General features: G+C 53.9%; 1 protein-coding gene across 1 annotated transcript; it reads left to right on the top strand.

The window, feature by feature from the left end:
- Nucleotides 1–11769: 11769 nt before the first annotated feature.
- Nucleotides 11770–21489, top strand: LOC116859917 (SLAM family member 9-like). Its single transcript, XM_032845630.1, has 6 exons — nt 11770–11855; nt 16722–17114; nt 18696–18992; nt 20520–20645; nt 20842–20933; nt 21197–21489. The coding sequence occupies exons 1-6, from the start codon at nt 11783–11785 to the stop codon at nt 21287–21289; spliced, it is 1074 nt and encodes a 357-aa protein (XP_032701521.1). The 5' UTR covers nt 11770–11782; the 3' UTR covers nt 21290–21489.
- Nucleotides 21490–22146: the final 657 nt, after the last annotated feature.

Raw genomic sequence — 22146 nt, 5'->3', positions numbered from 1 at the left:
GGGTGGTCAGCGCCAGAGAAACGGAGGGGCTGGTCGACAGGGGGCCCTGGTACAGACATGAAGGTGCAGCCAGGAATCAGGGATTAGGAGCCCAAACTGGGAGATCCTCTGTTTGTGGGGGGAGTGGTGAGAAAGGAGACAACAAGGTGGAGATATCTGAGAGGAAGGATGGGGTGCCAGGGACACTGAGGGCACTTCCGGCCTGGTCCCCACCTGGACCTCTCACAGCAGAGGCTCCTGTCTGTCTTCCCCCTCCCAGTTGTGTGACCCTGAGCAAGTCACCTGCCTTCTCTGTGCCTCTGATTTCTGCTGAGCCCAGTGAGGATGCTGATGGGACTGACCTCCTCAAGCTGTTCACAGGATTAAATGAAAAACCACATGAGTTGGTGATTAGCATTATGTACTCAGCAAGTAATATCTAATTTAATAGGTCGTCTAAGAGTTTGGCTGGCTCAATCGGAAGAGCACGCAATTCTAGATCTGGGGGTGGCGAGTTCAAGCCCCACACAGGGCTTAGAGTCTAATTCAAGAAAATCAGTCTGAAGTTTGTTAGCTTAAATATTGAAAATTAACGACACAGAGGAAATAAATTGTTCTATGTTCTCTCGGGCAGAGAGCGCCTGATGACGAAGTTCATGTTGTATAGGTATGATTGAAAAGTGATGCAAATGTTTCCAGAATGAGAATCTCCCTCCCACCTGTGTGTCCCCCACAGCCCCTCTGCTCCAGGGCAGCCCGTCCTACCTTCTGTGTTTCTCTGAGTTACATGTGTCTATAACCGCTACATTGTTGAAATGGCTACATTGTATCTATGCTGTGTCTACACTATCCAACGCGGATCCATCAGTACTTTATGTCCCACTGAGTACCATCAGTGCGAACATGTATCCTGATCTCAGGAATGTCCGCAGTGAGGAAACCCAAGCCCAAGTGTCCTTGACGAGCAGGAGCCATCAGTCCCCTCCCGTGAGCCCCTGCGGCAGCTGCTGGACCTCAGCCTCCTTCCCAGTCACGCCTGCGACTCTCCTGGTCTCATTCAAATTGCCCCCCACTCTGTGGCCTTTGTCCTCTCCCCTTCCTGCTCCTGGTTTAAGGCCTAACTCAGTCCATACTTGTCCCTCATATTCCCAGACTGTTCCCTTGACCAGTCCTTATTAAAGGAGTCAGTCCCCGGAAGTGGCCTGTCCCCTCCTTCCCCTGCTGGAAGTTGACCCCCCAAGGGGAGGGCTCTGTCTCCCTTACCGGTGACCCCCATGGGGCGTCAGTCCATAGCACGGAGTAGGGACTAAGCTGCAAGGGACCTTGGGGGCTCCTGGCTGGCCTGCTTAGGGTCCTGACACCTCCATTTGGGGCCACGGAACTTCTGGAGAATCTGAGGAGAGCTCGAGAGCCCCTTCCTAGGGAAACACTCACATTTGCCAAACAAAACAAGAAGGAAGCCTGTGAACGTGAAGCCATTCCCTTAGAAGTGGGGGTAAGGACTCAAAGCACTAATGACACATCGTGGACAAACAGTGGTGGGGGCAGACGGTCAAGGTCATCATCCACAGGGTCAGGTGATCTCTCACTGGGACGGGTGTCTGGTTCCTCTGAGGAGGCCCCTGCAGATGGCTCCCACTGGCTGTTTCCTGTCAGTTTCTTGATCTTGTTCTGGAAACTGGGATATCGTCGGGGTGCAGCGGTGCGGTACCGAGCGGTATCTTCTCCATGACCAGGGGAAATTGCACTTGAAACAAACCTCCTGGGACGCGGTCGGGCCTTTTGTCTGGGTGTCCAGCTGGGGGCTCCGAGTTCGGCTAGATGGGGCCTCCAACCTTCTCCGGGTTTCCCAGTTTCTCCAGGCTGGTGACACTTCCCAGGTCGGGAGGGCCAAGCCGCTTCCTTAGGCATGAGGCCAGCAGACAGCCGCCCAGCGGAGATGCCAGGAAAATGCAGAGCATCAGGATGCCCCTACTACAACACTTCCAATTCTGTAAGCATCACCTGGAAGGCTCACCTTCCAGAAATTAAGAACACCAGAGGCACAGATGGAGATGGACTCTGGGATTGAGATGGGGGGGGTGTCCCCAGATGGCCAAGGCAAGAGCTGACCCACAGCTTGAGTCCTTTCTGGGGAGCCAAGGGAATAGGACTCTGTGTTTATTTGAGGCAAGAGTGCCACACATACAAGGGCTCCTTATTGCCATGCTGTGCGACCCATCCTATGTCATGAGCTACTGGATGCAACCCAGAAGGACTGGCCATGGTTTCTTTTGACTGTGGGGTCAGTGGGGCCCATGGTCTCCTCCTGCCCATCGGTTCTCAGTGTTCTTCTCTTCTGGGCTTTGGGACAAGTCCCCATTCTCCATAAAGTTCCAGCTTCTTCCCGAGAACGTTTCCTCCTATCCAGGCTGTCTCTGTCCTGTGGGGTGCAGACTGGGGTGACTGGACTGGCCAGGGAAGTGGTCTGCACGAGAGGTGCCAGAGTCTGGGGAAGGACTGACTCGGGAGCTGGGCAGCCATCGGAGGCTCCCGAGAGCTGTGTGGTCAGAGTTCCGATGCCAGGCTATGGAGCCTCCTCTCCTGGAAGCTGCCATGCCGCCCTCCTCCTGTGGGGCTGCAGACCCCCCCACCTCACCTCCACAGAAACTCCCCACCATTCTCTGCAGAGCGAGGCACTCCCCACAACCAGGGCTTCCCTTCCAATCTTTCTCCTGCACAGCAGAGCACCACAGAAACCACATGGACCACTAGTGACCTGGGGACTGTGGATGCTTGAAACGGAGACGCTCTCCTACCAGACGGACATCCTTCCTGCAAATCCTGACCCCGGATCCCTTCCCTAAACTCTGATGGCTTGTGAGCCACACAAGGCCCTGATGGGGGACTGACAAGGAAATAATCAAGGAAAAGGGACGTATTGAAGAACCACCCACACAGAGTAGACTGAGAGCTAATGTCCACAGTGCAGCTAGAGCTCTTCCAAACAAGAGCAGAAGACCATCAGCCCGATGGAAAAGTCTAGAGAAACTAGGAAAAGTCCGAGAAGAGACACAAATGATCACTTAACAAATCAGAGAATTTTTAAATTTGCTAATATTTAAGACATGGAAATGAAACACTGAGTTAATGTCACATAGACTGGTCATCACGGAAATGCAAAGGAAAACAACTAAACTCCACTGCATACCTGTTAGAATGACTGAAATCTGGACCCCTGACAGCCCCAGATGCTGGTGAGGACGAGCAGCAAGAGGAGCTCTCCGTCACGGCTGCTGGGAATGCGAGACGCTGTAGTCACTTTGGAAGACAGTTTTGTGGTGTCCTAGAAAATAAACATACTTCTGCATATGATCCAGCAGTCGTGCTCCTTGCTAATTACCCAAGGGCTGAAAACTTAGTTCATTCTAGAACCTACATGCCGATGTTTTTAACAACTTGGACCGTAATTGCCAATATCTGGAAACAGCTAAGATTTTTTTTATTTAAAAAATATTAATAATCCTGGGGGTTGACTGGGTTTTGGAGATGGGCCCTCTCATATGCTGCTGGTGAGCTCCAGTTCACACAGTTTGGGGAAAATGTGACAGCTCCTGTGAAAATATATAAGGACATATCCTGTGTCCCAGCAATTTATCCTTCTGGATACCTCAAAGTAGCAAACAGTCATATATACACAAATAAGTTCCATCCAGCAGTTTTTGAGGTAAGAAACAGTCCAAGTGACCACTGATGGGGCATTGGTTGAAGAAGGACAGATGTCATCGTTCATACCGACAGGGAAACCTAGATGTGTCCTCAGAAGATCTCGTGCACCATACACTGATCAAAGGAAACCTGCAGACCTGTGCACTCCCTGAGCTTAGTTTTGCAAAAATATTAGACAGAGAGATGTGTACACAGGAACGATCTAGACTCAACTACGTATGACTCAGGGCTTTTTGTGGAGTCGATCAGGGTGATCCTTCCTCACTGTCTACAATGTATGCTTCTACTATACACATCTTGCATGGTGCTCAGATACTCCCTTTACAAAGCAGACTTTATTTTCAAAGAGCACTTTTAGCTTCTCAGGAGCACCAGGCAGAAGGGACAGGGATTTCCCACAAGCCCTGTGCCTGCACGCATGCGCAGACTCCCCATTATGAACATCCGCCTGCAGACTGGGGCATTTGTCAGAGTGAAGTCACCTCCCTCCACGTCATCATCACCCAGAGCCCGGAGTTTACCTCAGGGATCACTCTTGGTGTTGTTGAGTTTATGAGTTTGGACAAAGGTACCAAGATATGCGTCTGCCATTATAGAATCATACGGAATGTGTTCTTTGTCCTAATATCAAATGATCCACCTCTTCATGACTCTCCCCCGCCACCCCTTGCAAACACAGAGGTTTTTACTTTCTCCATCATTTTGTCCTTCAGAGACAGTCATGTAGTTGGAATCATACAGTGTATACAGTTTTCAGATTGGCTCCGTTCATGGGCTAATATGCATTTCCATTGCCTGCAGCTCTTTCCCTGGTTTGATAGCTCACTTCCGTTTCATGCTAGTGATAGTCCATCGATGGACCCATTGATTTCTTTCTTCATCTAGTACAGGACATCTTAGCTGTTTCCAGATTTTGGGCAATTACGGTCCAAGTTGCTAAAAACATCGGCATGTAGGTTCTAGCATGAACTAAGTTTTCAGCCCTTGGGTAATTAGCAAGGAGCACGGCTGCTGGATCATATGCAGAAGTATGTTTATTTTCTAGGACACCACAAAACTGTCTTCCAAAGTGGCTGCAGCATCTCGCATTCCCAGCAGCCGTGACGGAGAGCTCCTGTTGCTGCACATCCTCATCAGCATCCGGGGCTGTCAGGGGTCCGGATTTCGGTCATTCTAACAGGTATGCAGTGGAGTTTAGTTGCTTTCATTTGCATTTCCCTGATGACATATGGTGGGGAGATCTTTCCAGATGCTTAGTTCCCATCTGTGTGTTTTGGGGAAGGTGTCTGTGAGTGCCTTTGGCCTAGTATATAATTGGGTTGTTTTCTTATTGAGTCTTCAGGGTTCTTTATATATGCTAGATAAGAGTTCTTTATCAGACTTGTCTTTTGCAGACATTTTTCCCCAGTCTGTGGTCTGTCTTTTCCTTCTAATGACGTTGTCTTTTGCAGAACAGGTGATTCATTTTACTAAGTCCAGCTCATCTCATCTTTCTTCCATGAATTGTGCCTTTGGTATTTTTTCTGAACATCATCACCAACCCAAGGAAACCTAGATTTCTCCTATGTTATCTTGTGGGAGTTGCATAATTCTCCATTTCATGTGGAGGTCATTGATCCACTCAGTTGATTTTTGTAAAAGGTGTAATGTCTGTGTCTCAGTTCCTTCTCTTGTCTTTCTTTCATCCTTCCGTCCTTTATTCCTTCCTTTCTCTCTCTTTCTTTTCTTTCTTTTCTTTTCTTTTCTTTCTCTTGTGGAAGTCTGGTTGTTCCAACACCATTTGTTAGAGAGATGGTCTTTCTTCCATGGTGTTGTCTTTGCTCCTTTTCAAAGGTCAGTTGACTTCTCTACGTGGCCCCGTGCCTGGGCTCCCATTCTGTTCCATTGCTCCATTTGACTCTTCTCTTGCCGATAATGTACTGTCATGATTACTGATGGTTTATAGTAGGTTTTGAAGTTCAGTGCTGTCAGTCATCCACGTTTGTTTTTCTGCAGTGCAGTGTTGGCTACTCTGAGCCTTTTTCTCTCCATACATACGTTGGAATCTCTTCATCCACATCTACAAAGTAACGTGCAGGGATTCAGATTGCAATTGCACTGAATCTATGGATCAACTTGGGAACAACTGATATCTGGACAATATTGAGTCTTATTATCCATGAACATGGACTATCTCTCGGTGTATTTAGTTCTCTGGTTTTGTCTACCAGAGTCTTGTCATTTTCCTCATAAAGATCTTGTGCATATTTTGTTAGATTTATATTTACATAGTTCATTTTTGGAGTGTCAGTGTAAACAGTACTGTTTTCATTTTGAAATTCCATTTCTTTGGAATATAAGTGAGGTATATAAGTGAGGTATATAAGTGAGCAGATGACTTTGGTACAGTGACCTCATGGGTCCTGCAACTGCGCAACCATTACTCATCAGATCTAAGGCTTATTCTCCTTCTCCTTGTTCTTCCTCTTCCTCCTCCTCTACCTTTTCCTCTTCTTGTTGTTCCTCTTTTTTATTGATTCTTTTGGATTTTCTAACCATATCTCCTGTGCCCAAACATAATTTTTAATTCTTCCTCCTCAGTGCATATGGTTCCTATTTAATTTCCTTGTCTTACTGTATTAGCTGGGACTTCCAGTCCAACCCTGAAAGTGGTGGTAGGGGTCCTCCTGTCTCATTCCTTGCCTTAGAAGGAGTGCTTCCTATATCTCACCATTAAGTATGCTGTTAGCTGTGGTGTTTTTGGAGATTATCATTATCAAGTTGATAAGTTGATAAACTATTCCTAGTTTACTACAAGCTTATTATCCTGAGTGGGCCTTGGGGCTCGCCACTTTTGGAGTCTAAGAAAACAATGCAGAATATGTACTCGGTAAAGGAACACCACTTAGGCAAGTAATACACATGTGCGCAGGTGGACCCAGTGTCCCCTGCTCCCTGGGACACAGAGTAAACACCAGAATCTAGTCCACCTACGCAAATATCATATATACCTTCCAAGCTTCCAAGAACAATTTAGAACAAACTAGTTTAAAGCAAAAGGATTCATATCTCTTTTCTACACATATGGGAGTCAGAGCAGCTCTGGGGAAGACCATCTCTCACAACCAGAAAAAGGCATAGCTTCCTAAAGGATAAGCCACAGAGTTCGGGGAGGAAAAATTGCTGCTTAGCTGAAATGAATGCTTGACTTGTCCAAGAACACTGGCTAGTTGTCTGGACCCCAGGGTGAGCTACTGCTGAGCCCCGGGCACCACTATGAGGTTAGATGGTTGTGTTCACCTTCTTCAGCAGGCCATCACTGTTGTTAATATTGTTTATGGCTGTCACTAATTCCTGGAGATGAAGACGCTCTGGTTCCCTGTCAGCCCCACCCCCTCCCAGTAGCCCCCCGAGACCCAGTCCCCAGCAGCAGGCACATCTCCAGCCTCAGGGAAAACTTCCTTTACGAGCCTAAGTATGTGTTGCCTATGCCCCCCTCTGCACCATGGCTCCCTCTGTTCCCTGTTTCTGGAACACATTTCCCCTTCCCTCCATTTTGAAATTAGGGGACAGTTAGGTGACATACCTGCAGCACAGGGGGTGTCATTCTTCCTAAAACACAACCTAAGAAGTTTTGTGTCTTTTTTTCATTTTCAGTGTGTTATTGTTGTAGGAAAAGAACAAGTAAAACGATGCGCAAGAGTCATCTCCTGTCCCACCCTCTCTGTTCATCCAGACCCCTCTGCAAAACAATCACGTCCAGTTCTCAACTATTGATTTTGTCATTCACCTCTGTGCTTCTAGAAAATGTTCTTTTTTAAAAATAATGTTCCTGGGGCGCCTGGGTGGCTCGGTGGGTTGGGCCGCTGCCTTCGGCTCAGGTCGTGGTCTCAGGGTCCTGGGATCGAGTCCCGCATCGGGCTCTCTGCTCGGCAGGGAGCCTGCTTCCCTCTCTCTCTCTCTGCCTGCCTCTCTACTTGTGATCTCTCTCTGTCAGATCAATAAATAAAATATTAAAAAAATAATAATAATAATAATGTTCTTATGTTGCTGTTCTTAGATCAGTTTCAGTCATCATGTACTTTCTAGTACAAAAGATGAGGATTTTCCTCTCTTCTGTGGCTCTCCCTCACCTCACTCCTTCCAACTAACATATATGACATGTTTTTGGTTAAACCAATTGTATTTATGATCTATATTTCTGTAAATAGCTCAACTATTTAGCATGAGCTAGTCACCTTTCTTATATGTGAACATATAACTATTAATTAATCCAATAAATACTATAGTTATAATATAGTATAGTTTAGTTAGAGTATATTATAGTATTGGATTTATAGACGGTGACAACAAAGTGCCTCTTGCTAGGGTTTGTGAGATCATGAAGCCAGTAAAGGGCAGAGCTGGGATCTGAGGCCAGACAACAGGTCTGCTTCTGGAATCCAAGCTTTAACCGCTGGGCGATCCCACCTCCATAGCGTGTTCATGGAGTGCTTACTATTGTGCTCAGTGCTGGGGCATGCGAGTGCACAAAATTAATCCCCAGCCTTCAAGAACTTGTATTTTGGGGAACACTGGAAATAAACAAGTGGCCGAGTAGACATGAGGTCAGGGGTGCCCAGTGGGAGGAACACAAGAAGCAGAGTCAGGCCGGGGAGCTGCTGTTCAAATGAGTCTCCTTGGGGAGGTGGCAGAGGCTGTGCAGGGGTGAGTGGGAACCACGGAGGTGGGTGGAAGGACGTCACAGGCAGAGGTGAGGTGAGCCAAGTCCCTGAGCCCAGAGCCTGCCCACAGTGCTGGAGGGGCAGCCAGTGGCTGGGGGCTGCAGGGGAGGAAGGAGAGCAGCAGGGAGGGGGTGAGGGAGGCAGCCTGAGCCCCTGGGAGCACTGGGATCTTTCTAGGTGGGATGGGGGCTCAGTAGAGCATGGTGAGCGGTGCAGGGGCTGGGCGTGAGGCTGGCAGAGAGGCCCCCATGACCATACATGGAGAGCACAGTACAGGGCCACGTGGTGATGGGGGAGCCTGGGACAGGACCCGGCGGAGGGGCTGCTGGTGGCTTAGCATCAATTCAGAAGTGGGAGATCTGGCGCCAAAGCCCCAGGCTTCCAATGTGGCTCTGCCCCCTCCTGGCTTTGCGGCCCTGGACAGTTTAGCAAGAGGAGCCCCAGGTTCTTCATGGGTAGAATGGAGACAGGGTGGAGGGGGCGGGACGTGGGGGATTCGTGAAATACTTTGGAGGCAACAGGCCTTCCTGATGGGTTGGATGTGGGGATGCAAGGAGGGGAGGTCTGAGGTGGCCCCAGGACCTGGGCTTGGGCACCGTGGATTGTGGTGGTGCCTCCAAGGGCATTCCGGAGCACAACCGGAGTCTCCTGGAGCATGGGTGAGCTCACCGGCCCCGCACAGGCCCAGGGACTTGTCCAGTGACTCCTGCAGCATCTCCCTGTCCCCACTGTGCTGAGAGCTCGGGGCTCGGGGCCATCCAGTCCTGTGTCCAGGGAAGAGAGACTCAGCCTCACTGTGACTGGTCCGAGAGCCCCCGCCTACCCCGGCCACAGACAGAGTCCCTGCATCTCCAGGAGGGTGTCCAGCCTGAAGCCCAAGGTCAGCACAGAAGCCACGCTGCCCAGCACGTATCCTCGGGCTCAAGGTCATGAGCTCTCTGCCCAGCAGGGAGCTGCGTCCAGGCAGGATGGGAAGTTTCCGAAAGAGCCTGAATGTGGGAGAAGCCACTCCCATCCTAAGCTGGGCTGGAGGTGCTGACCCGGGAGTGACGCAGCCAGTGCAGGGGAGCGGATGTGGCCAGCAAAGGCCTGCTGTGGACCTCAGAGGCTGCAAAGACACAACCACAGACTTATGTCCTCTGCCTGTGGGTGTGAGAGAGAAGAGAGCCTCGCCTCCCTCCCCCTCAGTGTGGCTTCTCAAGGTCCGGGAGGGACTCGAATCTAGAAAGACCAGTGGCCTAGGAGGCCTGAGACCTGGGCCTGGCTCTGCCCCATCCTGGCATCCAGACCAGGGGCTCATCAAATCACCTACAGGTCCCGACTTTGCCCATCTGTGACATGGAGGGTAACCCTGAGCCCCGCTGCCCTCACAGGGAATGAGCTTGGGAACCACAGAGGCCTGGACACATGGAAGCCTGGTGACCTGAGCTGTTTTGCTGCACAGGACGGCGGGAGGGGACAGAGATCGGTATCTGCAGGTGTCAAAAGTCCCTGGGCTGCCCCAGCATGGAGTGTGTGCAGGCCAGACCTCCAGGGTCCTAGCCTGCAGCTACTGGGGGCTCCCTCCTAGGCCCTACACCCAACCCCAAGCTGGGGTTTGCACAAGCAAACAGTTCTCACCCTGAAAGGGCTCACTCAGGGCTGTAACGACGGGGACAGGGACACAGTCGATTTGGTCCCCATCACCCTGTGATGGGATGAGCTTCCCAGATCTGGACTCCTTCCAAGGACTTTCTGCCCACAAGGCTCAGGGACAGCCCGTGGAAGGGCTCTCCCATCACAGGGTGGGAGCAGGGAAACCAGGCAGTGCCGAGGGCTCTCTGGTCTGAGGGGCGCAGAGCAGTTCCAGGGGAGCCCAGACTGGATGCGGTGATAGCTGGAGGCCACACACTGGGATGGGACAGCGGCGGTGACACGGGATTTCTCAGAGTTCCTTGTTGGGAGTCAAGACCCTGACTCTTGCTCTGCTGGGTAAACCTCTGGAGGGAGGACCACACCCTTAGGACTCGGGTCTCACATCTATAAAATGGGTTTAAGAGGCTGACCACCTTGAGTATGGGGCCCCAGGCCAGTCCTGGGGATCCAGTCTGAGGATCTGAGGGTCTGAGAAGGTGAAGGGGAGTCAGAGAATGGGGAGAGGGACACTTGCCAGGGGTTGGTGATGGAGCTGCTCCCCTAGGGTCCATGGGAGGCCAGGGTTCTCAGAGAATATAGGAACCCCTCTGGGAAGAGGAGGCCGGGCCTGAGTTGAGGCCACTGAGCCTGTAGCCAGAGGCACGTGTCCCTCTCCAGCCCTGCCTGTGCGTGAGCGGGCACCCGGGGATGGCAGAGACTCACAGGAAAGGGGGTTGTGGGGCTGCTCCTGTGGGGGTGGGCTTGGTCCTGTGGTGGGGGGCAGGGCTGGTCCTAGGCTGCAGAAAGAGCCCTGGGGACAAGCAGTGGGGACATGCCCGTGTGTGCATTGGGGTGTGGGGGTGACACTTCCCAGGAGTGCTTTGTTCTCGGGCTCCTAGCTTCTCACCGTGACAGCTGACAGTGAGGTTCCTAGAAAATCAGAAAGGAAATGTGACTTGTGAGATGGTGTAAAGACAGAGGACAGTCCCAAAGCAAGAGAGGCCCCGCATTCTTGGCTCTAGAAGATTACTCTGTACCTGGCCATCGGCTGGTGCTGGCGAGCAGGGTGGCCCGGACTGAGTGAGAGCCCAGGGACACAGATCAGGGGTCCTGGGGGTGCAGGTTGGGGAGGGGCAACCACCAGGCTGGTTGTGAGCACAAGGACGGGGCCTCTTCAGCACCGGGCCTCCTAAGAGGAAGCTGTCTCTACATTTATTCTGCAATTGCCTCCTTTTTTTTTCCTTTTTAACATATATGTAATGTTTCAGGGGTACAGGTCTGTGAATCCTCAGTCTTACACGATTCACAGCACCCTCCATAGCCCATACCCTCCCCAGTGCCCATCACCTGCCACCCCATGCCTCCCACCTCCCTCCTCTCCAGCAACCCTCAGTTTGTTTCCATAGATTAAAAGAGTCTCATGGTTTGTCTCCCTCCCTGGTCACATCTTATTTCATTTTTTTCCCTTCCTTCCCCCTACAACTCCTGCCCTTCCTCTCAAATTCCTCATATCACAGAGATCGTATTGATAATTGTCTTTCTCTGTGCAGTTATCTCCTGAGGCCCCTGCAGGTGCTGAGCTAACAGGAGAGATCGGAGTGGGTGACTCTAGGCTGGACCGTGAGGTCCCCGAATGAGCAGTCGGCCCCGCCCTCGGGGTGTGGAAGACCCTAAGGGCTCTTGTCTGTGATGCTTTTCCTCTTTTCTAGACTCTGCGCTCTGGTATTTCCTCTGCAGCCTCACAGGCCCAGGCTGGGCCAGCAGGGAGGCGGCCGGCCATGGGTGCCTGCTCAGAAGACGCCCACCTGTGCGGGGCCTCCTGGCTCCTGCATGTCACCAGCCTCCTCCTCAGTGAGTGGCCCGGGCCCCTGGGAGGGAGGCCGCCAGGCGGGCAGGGAGGCAGGAGCTCCCGGGCTGGCTGAGGTCTGTGCTGAAGGGCCAGACGGAGCAGCTCCGCGATGACGGAGCACACGCGGGGCGCTGGGTTAGAGCCCCGGGGCGGACAGAGGGACAAAGGGAGCTTTGGGCTGAGGCCAGGCTGGGAACCCCGACCCGGCTGCCTGGAAGGGAATCCCTTCCCCCCCCCGGGGGGGGGGGGGGGGTGAGGCCGGGAGACCCGGAGCCTCGTGGGGAGAGGATGGAGGAGACACAGGAGCACCTGCGGGGACCCGGGGTGGGGACGGACATCCTGCCTGCCGTGCACGGGGACCGGCAGCCTCTGCAGCTGCCGTGTGCAGGAGGGGCCGACCCAGAGCCCCCGTCTGAGCTGGAGGGGTCGCGCTGGTCTGGCTCCTTGGGCAAGATGAGGCCCCGAATCCAGCGACATTCTGTTTGCAAACGACGGAAAGGAGCCCCCAGAATTCAAGGGTCTGTGCCCACCTGCTGTGTGTAAGGCTGAGCTGGGAACGGGAGACTGCTGACCTGGGCCCTGGGTGGGGGTGACCTGGGGGTAAGGGAGGGAAGCAGAGATGGCTCCAAAAAGAGAACTGAAAGACTGTTTTAAGGAGAGCCCGGTTTTCTGGTTCTTACCTCATCTGAGACCATCTGCTTCTGTGTAACATTTTAAATAAGAACAAAGGAGAAAATACTGTGCTCTTGGGATTTTTGAATTCTGCAGACACCTGGAAAGCTTTTATTGTCTGTAATGTTTGCTGTGAACACACCAGCCCCTCCCTGCCCGTAGGATTATAGGAAATTTTTGGATATCAGGGCATTTGTAAATAGAGAGATAAATCATTAGAAAAAGAGCTTTGCAAGACCCTTTTAATAGGGTAACTTCCCGTCAGCAACAGGGGGGCTTTCTCTTTTCACTTTCATTGAACTGGAGAAATATGAAATATTATCTTGAATGTCCTCCATAAACATCTGGATTGTAAAACTAAAAATGATAGAAAAAAGGAGGAAGGAAGGAAGAAAGAAGGGGAAAAGGAGGGAAGGAAAAAAGGAAAAGAGACAGAAATGGACAAAATTTTACATTGATGGTTGAAAGTTAAGTTTCATCTTATTTAAATAAACTCAGACTCTCTTGCTCACAGCACCCGCCCCTGACCTTCTGTCCCTCTTTGGCGTCAGCACCTTCTGCACATCTGAGCACTGTCCTGTCTTCCTCCCGTCCTGAGTGGGCGTCCAGCTTCAAGGCTCCCCCGCAGCCTGAGGGCTGAGCCTCCTCTGTCCCGGGTTCCCCCCTTTCCAGCAGGTGCTGGTTAACCCTCAGGTAGCCCCACATCCCTGCCCTGCCAAAGCCTGCCGAGTACTTGAGTCCCCTCTCCCGGGGCAATATTTGGGGGATGAGACTTCAGATCTGCTCAGACCCCACTGACCAGACAGCAGTACTGGGAGGGAAGAACCCTGGGCAGGGCAGGGGAAGCTGGGGGAGGGCAGGAAGAGGGCAGGGGGAGGGCTGTAGGGCAGTTTCCCACAGGGGAGGCACTGGGCTGACAAAGTGGGAAGCTGGCTCCAGGACTGATTCTGCGGTGGGTGAATCCAGAAAGTTTTCTCCCGAGGGAACCCCTCCTCTCTGAAAGGTTCCCTCAAATTGCCTCCAGCTGTGACGTCCTGGGATTGCGGGTCTACCCCTGGACAGGACTGTTCTGTGGCTTCTCCAAGGCCTCTCCTCCATGTCTCCCTCCTGTCTGTCCTCATCCTGGGTCCTGACGGGGACGGACAGCCGGGGAGTCTGCTTGGGCCCCGTCAGAACCCAGAGCCCAGGACTACCCGTGGTCACCTCCTCTGCCCTCCAAGGGGGGAGGGATGCATCTTCAAGGCTCCCTGCAGTCCTCAGGCCTCCGCTGTCTCTGGCTCTGCTCCTGAGCAGGTGTGCACCCCGGTGTGCATGGCCCACTTAGGACAGCGAGCTGCCTTGGCCAGGGTTGTGGGGATGGGGGTATGGGACAGCCGCTCAGAAACAGCCTGACCGGAGCCACACGGCAGCTGCCCATGGTCCGCAGAAACGCTGACCTCCGTGTCCCTGTCCCCTGGGGTGGACCCCTCTGACACACACAGGGGCACTGAGAGCGACAGTGTGGGGCTCAGAATTCCCGGGGAACAGCAAACAGGCAGGTGCCGCCCTGGGGGCAGATCTGCTGTCCCTCGGGGAGCCCCTGTTGGAACAAGGGCGGCTTCTCTGACTCGGAGTTGGTGTCCTGTGTACACCACACTCTGCGTATTTGCGCACGAAATGGGCTGTGGCCGTGGACTGGGTGGGGACGCGGGTGTGACGGGACACCGTTGTTCTGTGCATTAATTCATGAGGAGCCGCCAGGCTCATTCACAGGAGAAATGTTCCTTAAATATAATGTGACATAGTTTTCTCTCACCAGCCTGGCGAAGGGCGGAAAGCTTGATCACCGTGTGCCGGTGGGAACCTCAGCATTACTGGGGGGAGAGCTGCTGGGGTCGCTCTCAGGAGGGCGATGAGCAGAGTCTGTTAGAGGCTGAAATGGAGCTGCCTTTGGTCTAAGACCCACTAGTGGGTTATCCCAGTGTCTGCACACCCACGGGTACTGTCTACACCAACAAGTGTGATGTACGCACACCCACGTGTGGTGTATATGCAGCTGCCTGTGGTGTGTACACTCATGTGTGGTGGATACGCAGTCACGTGCGACCTATATACACACAAGTGTGGCATGTATACCCAGCGTGTGCTGTAGACACACCTATGTGTGACGCATGCACACCTGAGAGTGATGTGTGTGCCCCCATGTGTGAGGTGCCTGCACCCACATGTCGTGTGCTCCATAGCGTGTTGTACATACACCTGTGCATGACACGTATGCCCTGTGTATAGCATGTATGCTCCCATGTGTGGCTCGTATGTCCCCGTGTATAACACGTGTGCCCCATATATGATGCACATGTGCCTATGTGACTTCTGTGCACGGAACAGGACAGATATGCCCCTGCGTGTGACTCCGTAGGTCCCTGTGTGCAGAGCTTCCAATCCCAGGCTGCTCATGGGACCTGTGGGCAGGAACCAGAGCCACCTGACTGCCTGTCACACATGGAGGGAACTAGAGCCCCACGTGCAGCCGAACAGCGGTTCATGAGACTTCGCCGTGTGCAGACGCAGGCTAGAGGCTAGGCTAGAATCCCTTCTGGTCCCGAGCCATGCAGAGAAGGGGGGAGCAGAGCAGCGCAGGTGGTGTGGGGTCTGGCAGGTGGAGACACACGTAGGCACCTGTCAGTGCAGAGACCCCCGAAGGAGGGACACACGGGAACCTGGAACAGCAGCAGCCTGTGGGAAGGGCAATGCGGCAGTGGGGCTCAGAGGTCGGGGAGAGGCTGCATTTCCATGTCCAGCGTCCTCCTTTACTGCAATGTGGAATCTGCTTAAAATCTAAGACAATTTAAAAGCTGCTGAGTGCGGCTGAAATGCAACCTTCTCACCTTAGAAAGGGGACGACACTCTGCACCCGCCTGCGTCAGGGGGTGTCCTGGGATCCCGAGATGCCCGGAATCTGACGAAGCAGTAAACGTAGGGAAAGGGCCTCACATTCATGGGGAGCCTGTGTTCTCAGGTGAGCGAGCGGCAGGTGGCCCAGGTACCTGTAAACTCCCCACAGCCTAACGCACTGATGAGACGACAAGGAAGCAGTCGCTGTGGGGGCTTTCTCATGTGTCGTCACATTTAATCCTTGCAGGAGCCCCGTGGACACGCTCACATCTCATCCTGGTGGTTCCCATGTGGGAGCTCCAGGCTTAGACAGTTTAGGAAGTCACTTGGGGCCGCTCAGCCAGTAAAGGGCGGATCTGGAATGTGACCCCAGGTGTGTCTCATCCCAGAGCTCATGATATGTGACCTGCTGGCCAAGATCCCAGGCCAAGACCCCAGGAGCCCTCACCGGGTCCACATGGGATAGGGGCTGCAATTCCTGGACTCCTGCCTCAGGTTCCTGGGGCTGCTGAAACAGGACAGTGTAAACCCTTAAACAACACAATCTTTTTGTCTCCTGGTTCTGGAGGCTGAGAGCCCAAAATCAAGGTTTTGGCCAATTCGCTTTCTGAAGAGAGGGAGGGAGCACTGTGCTGTGGGGACGCATGGTACTTGTGTCCCGACGTGCTAGAGGGACTGGAGGGGTGCAGTGTGGCTGTGCCCGACTTGGTGAAGCCTGTGGGAGCCATGCCAGGACCTCACCCCTCCCTGGCTGTTGGCCAGAGGCTGCCCTCCGTCCCTCCCCATGGGGGTCTCTCCACGAGGCTGCCAACAACACGGCAGCGGACTTTGTCAGAGCGAGCAGGACACAGGGTGAAAAAAGATGAGGTCACACTCCTGTCGGACCTGCTGTCCCTGAGGGCTGCCCATCACATTAGCGGCACTCTGCTCCTTAGAAGTGAGTCCTGGGGGCAGACCCCCTCCAAGGGCAGAGGTCGCATGGCCTGTGGGCATGAGGGGTCTCTGCAGCCCCGTGAGAACCTGCCTCCTGCAGAAATGCACTCGCTGTGGCCCCAAAAGGTGTTCATGCTTCGGATCCAAGACCTCCTGACATTCGTCCTCTTGCTGTCAGGGGTCAGGACACTGCAGGTGAGCAAGTTCCCGTGACCTGTTCCAGGGGACGCTCCCCTGGGACCAGGAGGGATTCCAGCCTCGCCCCAAATTCATGGCACTCTCCTGCCTTCTCAGGTCAAGGGGGCACACGGGATGGATTTCATGAAGCAGGATTCTAGGGTTTTCTCCTTTATTCCTAATGAAAACCGCCCATGTTTTCTGTGTCCTAGGTGTCTGCAGCGCTGTGACCCAGAGTCCTGGAGCCCGTGGGTCTGCTCTGGACGATTCTGGAAACCCTGTTCCTCTGAAGGGGACTCTGGGAGCTTCTGTGTTGTTTCACATGATTAAAAATCCAGAATTACCTCCAGGAGCCAAGCTGGAGAGTATTACTTGGGGCATTATAAATCAAAAAATCTACACACCCGTACTACAAGTTAGTCCAGGGGGAGATGTTCTACGATGGGTCAACTTCCAGGACAAGTTCCAGAAGAGGGTCCACGTGCTCAACACAACGACCCTGAGGATTGACAACCTGACCCCTGAGGACAGTGGGCTGTACCGGGCTCAAGAGTCCTATACGAGAGGAAGACAATATGACCAGGATTTCCACCTGACGGTCTATGGTATGTGGCGGCCCCTCCCCCAGTCCCAGAGCTGACCCCCTTCCACTGTCCCCAAGAGTGTCCGTGCACCTCGCTTATAGGATTCCTTCCAGACCGCAGCCTTCAGACTCGATCTTCTCCCCAGAAATTAGATGCTGTGCGGTCACCACAAATGCAGGCAGAGCTGAGACTCACACCAGGGATGAATCATGTCTGTGCTTCTGGAGGGAACATGGAATAGGAGGAAATGGGGATTTACTGTAACACTCATTGTCCCCATAGGACTCAGGATTTTTCGTGGGACTCTTACTGTCTTGTCCTGCTGTGACAGGTGAGGACACCTCAGTGGCTGACCACACCACCCCCTGGGGGTCCTCCTGGGCTGTAGGGCAGGAGTCAGACCCCAGAGCCTCTGCCATGAGGTCCAGGTATCAGCAGGGCTGTGCTCCTCACTGCAGGCTCTGGGGAGAATCCATTTCTGTTCCTGTCCCCCTTCTAGTGGCTATCACATCTCCTGGACCATGGCCCATTCCTCTCCCTTCATAGGTGGCACTGGTGGGATGAGTCCCCTTGACACTGTGTCCCTCCCACCTCCTCTCCTGCCTCCTCCCATTTGTGAGGACCCTGTGATCACATGGGGCTTGTCTGAGGAATCCAAACCATTTCTAGTTTAGAATCAGCTGGTTTTCAGCCTCAGTTCCCCTTTGCCCTGGAACCTAAGACAGCTGCGGACTCTGAGGGTCAGCACATGGCCATGGTTAGGGGACACTCGTCACCTAGCAGGATCTGGAATCCCATGTGTGGTTCTCCCCGCCCCGTCCCCTCGTCCTTCTCAGCCCAGCCCCAGTCCGCTCACTCACAGACTCCGCGGTCCAGCTCTGAACCCCCACGGATGGAGGAGAATTCACAGGGTAGCCCTTCCCCAGACCCTCAGGGAGCAGCTCGCTCTCCCTGCACCCCTCCCTCCCTGCACAGGAAGACGTCCTGCCCCAGAGAGAGAGAGGCCTTCGCAGATTCAGGTCCTGGAGATTTCCAGGTAGACTCCCAGTCTGTCCCTTGTCTTCCTGCTGGACCCCAAGTTCGGTGCATATTACAAAAATTGGGGTGGCCTTTCCTAGGAACCACCACCATGTCCTCCACTGTGGTCTTTCCTGGTTGAGCCTGGGACCAATCTCTGGGCTCCCAGAGCTGGCCAGTGGCTGTCTGCACCACGGGCTGTGCCGTCCCAGGAACCATCGGAGCAGGAGTAGAGCCGGGCCCTGGACCAGGACAAATCCTTGTGTCTCACACTTAACCATCCTGTAGGGGACACATCACTTTCTTGGAGTTAATGGTTTTCAGGCAGATGACTCCAGCGTTTAATTTCTCAAGGGAGATTTGTAAGACGTGCTCAGTCTAGTGAAATCACATAGAGCTGAACTCAGTGGCTCCCTTCCTGATTGGCACCTGCTGTTTATTTGGGTCACTTCTCTGTGATCTGTAAAATGCAATCGCCATCCTAGGGGGAGGAAGCCAGAGCTTCAGGGAGAATCCACAGGAGAAAGCAGGAGCCGTGATGTTCTCCACTCACCTGAGACTGTCCTCTTGTCCCTCCCGCCCCAGAGCCTGTGCCCCTTCCCCAGATCCAGACCACGGATCTGTCCCTCACACCAGGCTGGTGCAACCTCACCTTGGAGTGTGTCCTTACGAGAACCAGGGAGGACCTGACGGTGTCCTGGGAGAGCAAGGGTCTCCCCAGGGAGCTGGAGCAGAGACCGGCCCCAGGACCATCCCCCAACCCCTGGACACTGGCTGTGAACCTGCCCCTGAGTCGGCCCAGAACCAGCATCACCTGTGTGGTCAGCAACCAGGGGGACCAGAAAACTGTCACCCTGGAACTTGGGGACGTCTGTGATCATGGTGAGTGCACCTGCTAGAGGGGAGGGACATTCTTGGGGTCAGGGAGACCTGGGTGAGGGTTCTCGGCTTCTTTCCCCCACATTTATGTCACCCCCGGCCACCGGGTCACCCCATCCAGGACTCTGGCAGGCACATCCAACCTGCCTCTGCCCTTTGATGTCCCTCCCGTGCTGCTCTCCAGCCCTCACCCCTCCTGGTCCAGGCAGCACCCAGCAGGTACCTCTCCCCGCCCTCATCCATCACCGTGAGTGTGTCCACGGTGGTTTTCAGGAAAAGCGAGTTGGGGATATCGGTGGTCTCTGCCATCTGAGGGGTCTGGCTGGCGACTCTCTGCAGGATTCAGGGCTCGCAGCTCCTCTGCCCATTTCTGGTCTCACAGACACATGTCACCCACTTGCTGGTTTGCATTCCCGATGTGTCCCGCTCTCCTCGGCTGCCAGCCTCCGCTCAGGCCCCTCCCTCTGCCCTCAGACCTTCCAAGTCAGGAGTCCTCCACTCCCCACTTATTCCCATCCAGGGATCCCCTCCCTGCAGCTGGCTCCGGGAGACTGTGACCCGGGCATCCCACAGGGCCACTTGCTGGGGGCAGTCCCAGAATGAAGAGACTTTCCACAGGGGCTCCTCAGTCTCAATGGCTCAGGGCCCTGCAGGAGCTGCTGATGTCCTGCCCTCACACCTCGTATCCTCTAAGGAGCAGTCACTGGCCCCACACTGGGAGCTGATGCTCTGGCCCAGGATTAGTGTCCTGTGTAGTCTGAATCCCTGGAGGGCAGGAGCCATGTCTGCTTCTCCTTTGAATGCTTATCCTAGGCTTAGCCTTGGGCCATTTCCTCACAGTCACCGTATTCCTGAATGAATGACTGACCTGGTTCCCCGTGATTCCCCTCCCCCCTTCACCCACTCCTCCACCAGCTGATGGGAGACCTGCTGCCTCCATATCCGTGATCCCAGAGGAAGCTCATGGCTCAGGACCCACTGGGCCCTCTGGAAAGAGGCTCCTGCCTCCCTCTCATCCTCCCACCCAGCTCCCCCTACCTTGTCCCTCTCTGGCCTGCCCAGTTGGTTCCAGCAGCTCCCAGGTTTGGGGAGTTGTCACAGCCATTCCTGGTCATGGCTCTCCATCCTGGGATGCGTCACCCACCCTGAATATCGGGCAATCTCCTGCTCCTCCCTCAAGACTAGGTTTATGCATCACCTCCTCCAGGAGGCCCTCCCTGATGACCTGGGTACAGGCTGTAAGCTCTAGTGTCCTGGGATGGCTCTGGCTGGCTGCCTCTGGCATGTGCTCAGCCCTCGACCCACTAAGGGGCTCCTCAAGGATGGGCACCATGTCCTGCTCCTCTCAACACCCCGGCCCCAAGCAGGAGCTCGGGAACTGGCTGAGTGAGAGCCGCTGCCGTGCTGCTCCCTCTCGAGCTTCTGAGCAGGTCCCTTCAGAGTCTCCATGTGCCTGGCAATGGGCGTCCTCAGTTCTCTGTCACCTTAACCTTCTTCACTCTCTCTGTGCGATGGAAACGTATCCACAAGGACAGACCAGTGCTGCCCACTTGCGAAACATCCTGGTGCCTGTTGTGGCCGTGCTGCTGATCCTCAGAGCTGGGCTGTACCTTTGGAAGAAACATGGGAATAAGAAGACCATGGAGCCTGGGAGAGGCAGGTTACACTTCTCCTTCTTGTGGCCAAGTCTTCCCTCCCCTACTATACCCTGGATTCTCTTTCCTCCTGCATTTTGCTGCTCAGGGATTGTCACTGCAGGAGGTGGGCAGGTGTGGCCATGGTCATGGGGGTCATGGAGGGGGAGGGGACAGGTTCCAGGCTGAGACTCAAGCTCCATCTGTGTGTGACTCAGGGACAGGATCACAGGAGGAGACCAGGGACCCAGATGGTGGCATCCACTATGCAGAGCTGAGCCAGCAGGAGTCTGGAGACCACAGGGACAAGGTGAGGCTGGGGGAGGAGGCAGCCTGGGTTCTCCCAAGTCCCTCTGTGCCTGCGTGTGTGCCTTCAATCCCAGTCATCTGCTGGCTTTTGTCTCCATGCCTTTGTAACCCTTTCCAGACAACACAGTATTAACTTAAGAACATTCTCCTGGGGTCCACGCAGTGCTGGGTGCTGGGCAGGGGAGGTCATGTAAGTAGCACTGGGTCTGTGGGGGTCCCTCTGCATCCCTCAGCTGTTCCTGGAACCCTCCGTCTGCATTCCAGGGTAGGGGAGAACCACATCTAGAAGAGGAGAACTCTCTCTCTACTGTCTACAGTGAGGTCCGCAGGCCAGGCCAGGACATGACCATGATTTAATGGGAAGAAGCATGAGACTCCCACCCTGGGGACCCCTGTCTCGTGAGTATGATGCCCACAGCTCTGGTCCTGCCTCTTCCACCTCCGATGGCTCTGAGCAGGACTGGTTGGATCCAGCAGTTCTTTCTGTGCTAAATCCTTGTGCACAAGCTCCCCGTGAGACACACACTGGTAGATCGGGGGAAACTGAGTAAATAAATTGGTCCCCACCTGTTCCAGGACCACTCAGCCTCTGCTAATGCAACCCTAGTCGGCCCCCTGTCCCCCTCATCTGTATGACATCAAACTGGCTTTCAGACCCTCAGCCTCTGAGACAAATCACGGAGCATTCACAGCATCCCACCTGGACCCGTCTTGAGCACCCCCAGCCGTCAGTCCTGCACAGAGAGGTCTTTATAGACAATGTGAATTCGTAATTGTCCGCGCTTGCTGGGGACTGGCTCTGTGACACAATGTGCTCATTTTGTTTGTGGGGAATATGGGAGAAGTTCTCTTGAGCCCTAGAAAAACACTGTAAGGTCTCCTCTTGGTAAAGGACACACTTTCTCTCCTTCCATGCTCTACCGTCATTCCCCCAAGTGACAAAACTGCCTGCTGTTGGCCTGAATTAGTAATTCAAGCAGTGAAAAGTGGGTCTCAAATGCCCCTTCCTCTCCATCTCACAGCTGAGCCTGGAGATCCACTGGAAGCAGGTAGATCCCCTCAGATCAGAGGAAAGTAGAGAAGCTTCTCATCCCAAAAACCTCAGTGTCTGCACAGGAGCGCACACACACACACACACACGCACACGCACACACCAGCCTCCAGCCATGCAGCTGTCTGGTCAGAACTAGGGCTGTCCCACAAACACGCAGATC

Source organism: Lontra canadensis, unplaced genomic scaffold, assembly GCF_010015895.1.
Source record: "Lontra canadensis isolate GAN:19392208 unplaced genomic scaffold, GSC_riverotter_1.0 scaffold168, whole genome shotgun sequence".
Lineage (NCBI taxonomy): Eukaryota > Metazoa > Chordata > Mammalia > Carnivora > Mustelidae > Lontra > Lontra canadensis.
This window is presented reverse-complemented; position numbering and strand designations above follow the sequence as displayed.

Bases quoted from the DNA above. Each gene is read 5' to 3' on its own strand.
- LOC116859917 (XM_032845630.1), top strand. From the start codon at position 11,783: ATGGGTGCCTGCTCAGAAGACGCCCACCTGTGCGGGGCCTCCTGGCTC. The intron at 11,856-16,721 runs GTGAGTGGCCCG...TCTGTGTCCTAG, and splicing joins TGTCACCAGCCTCCTCCTCA to GTGTCTGCAGCGCTGTGACC. The intron at 20,646-20,841 runs GCAGGTTACACT...TGTGTGACTCAG, and splicing joins GACCATGGAGCCTGGGAGAG to GGACAGGATCACAGGAGGAG.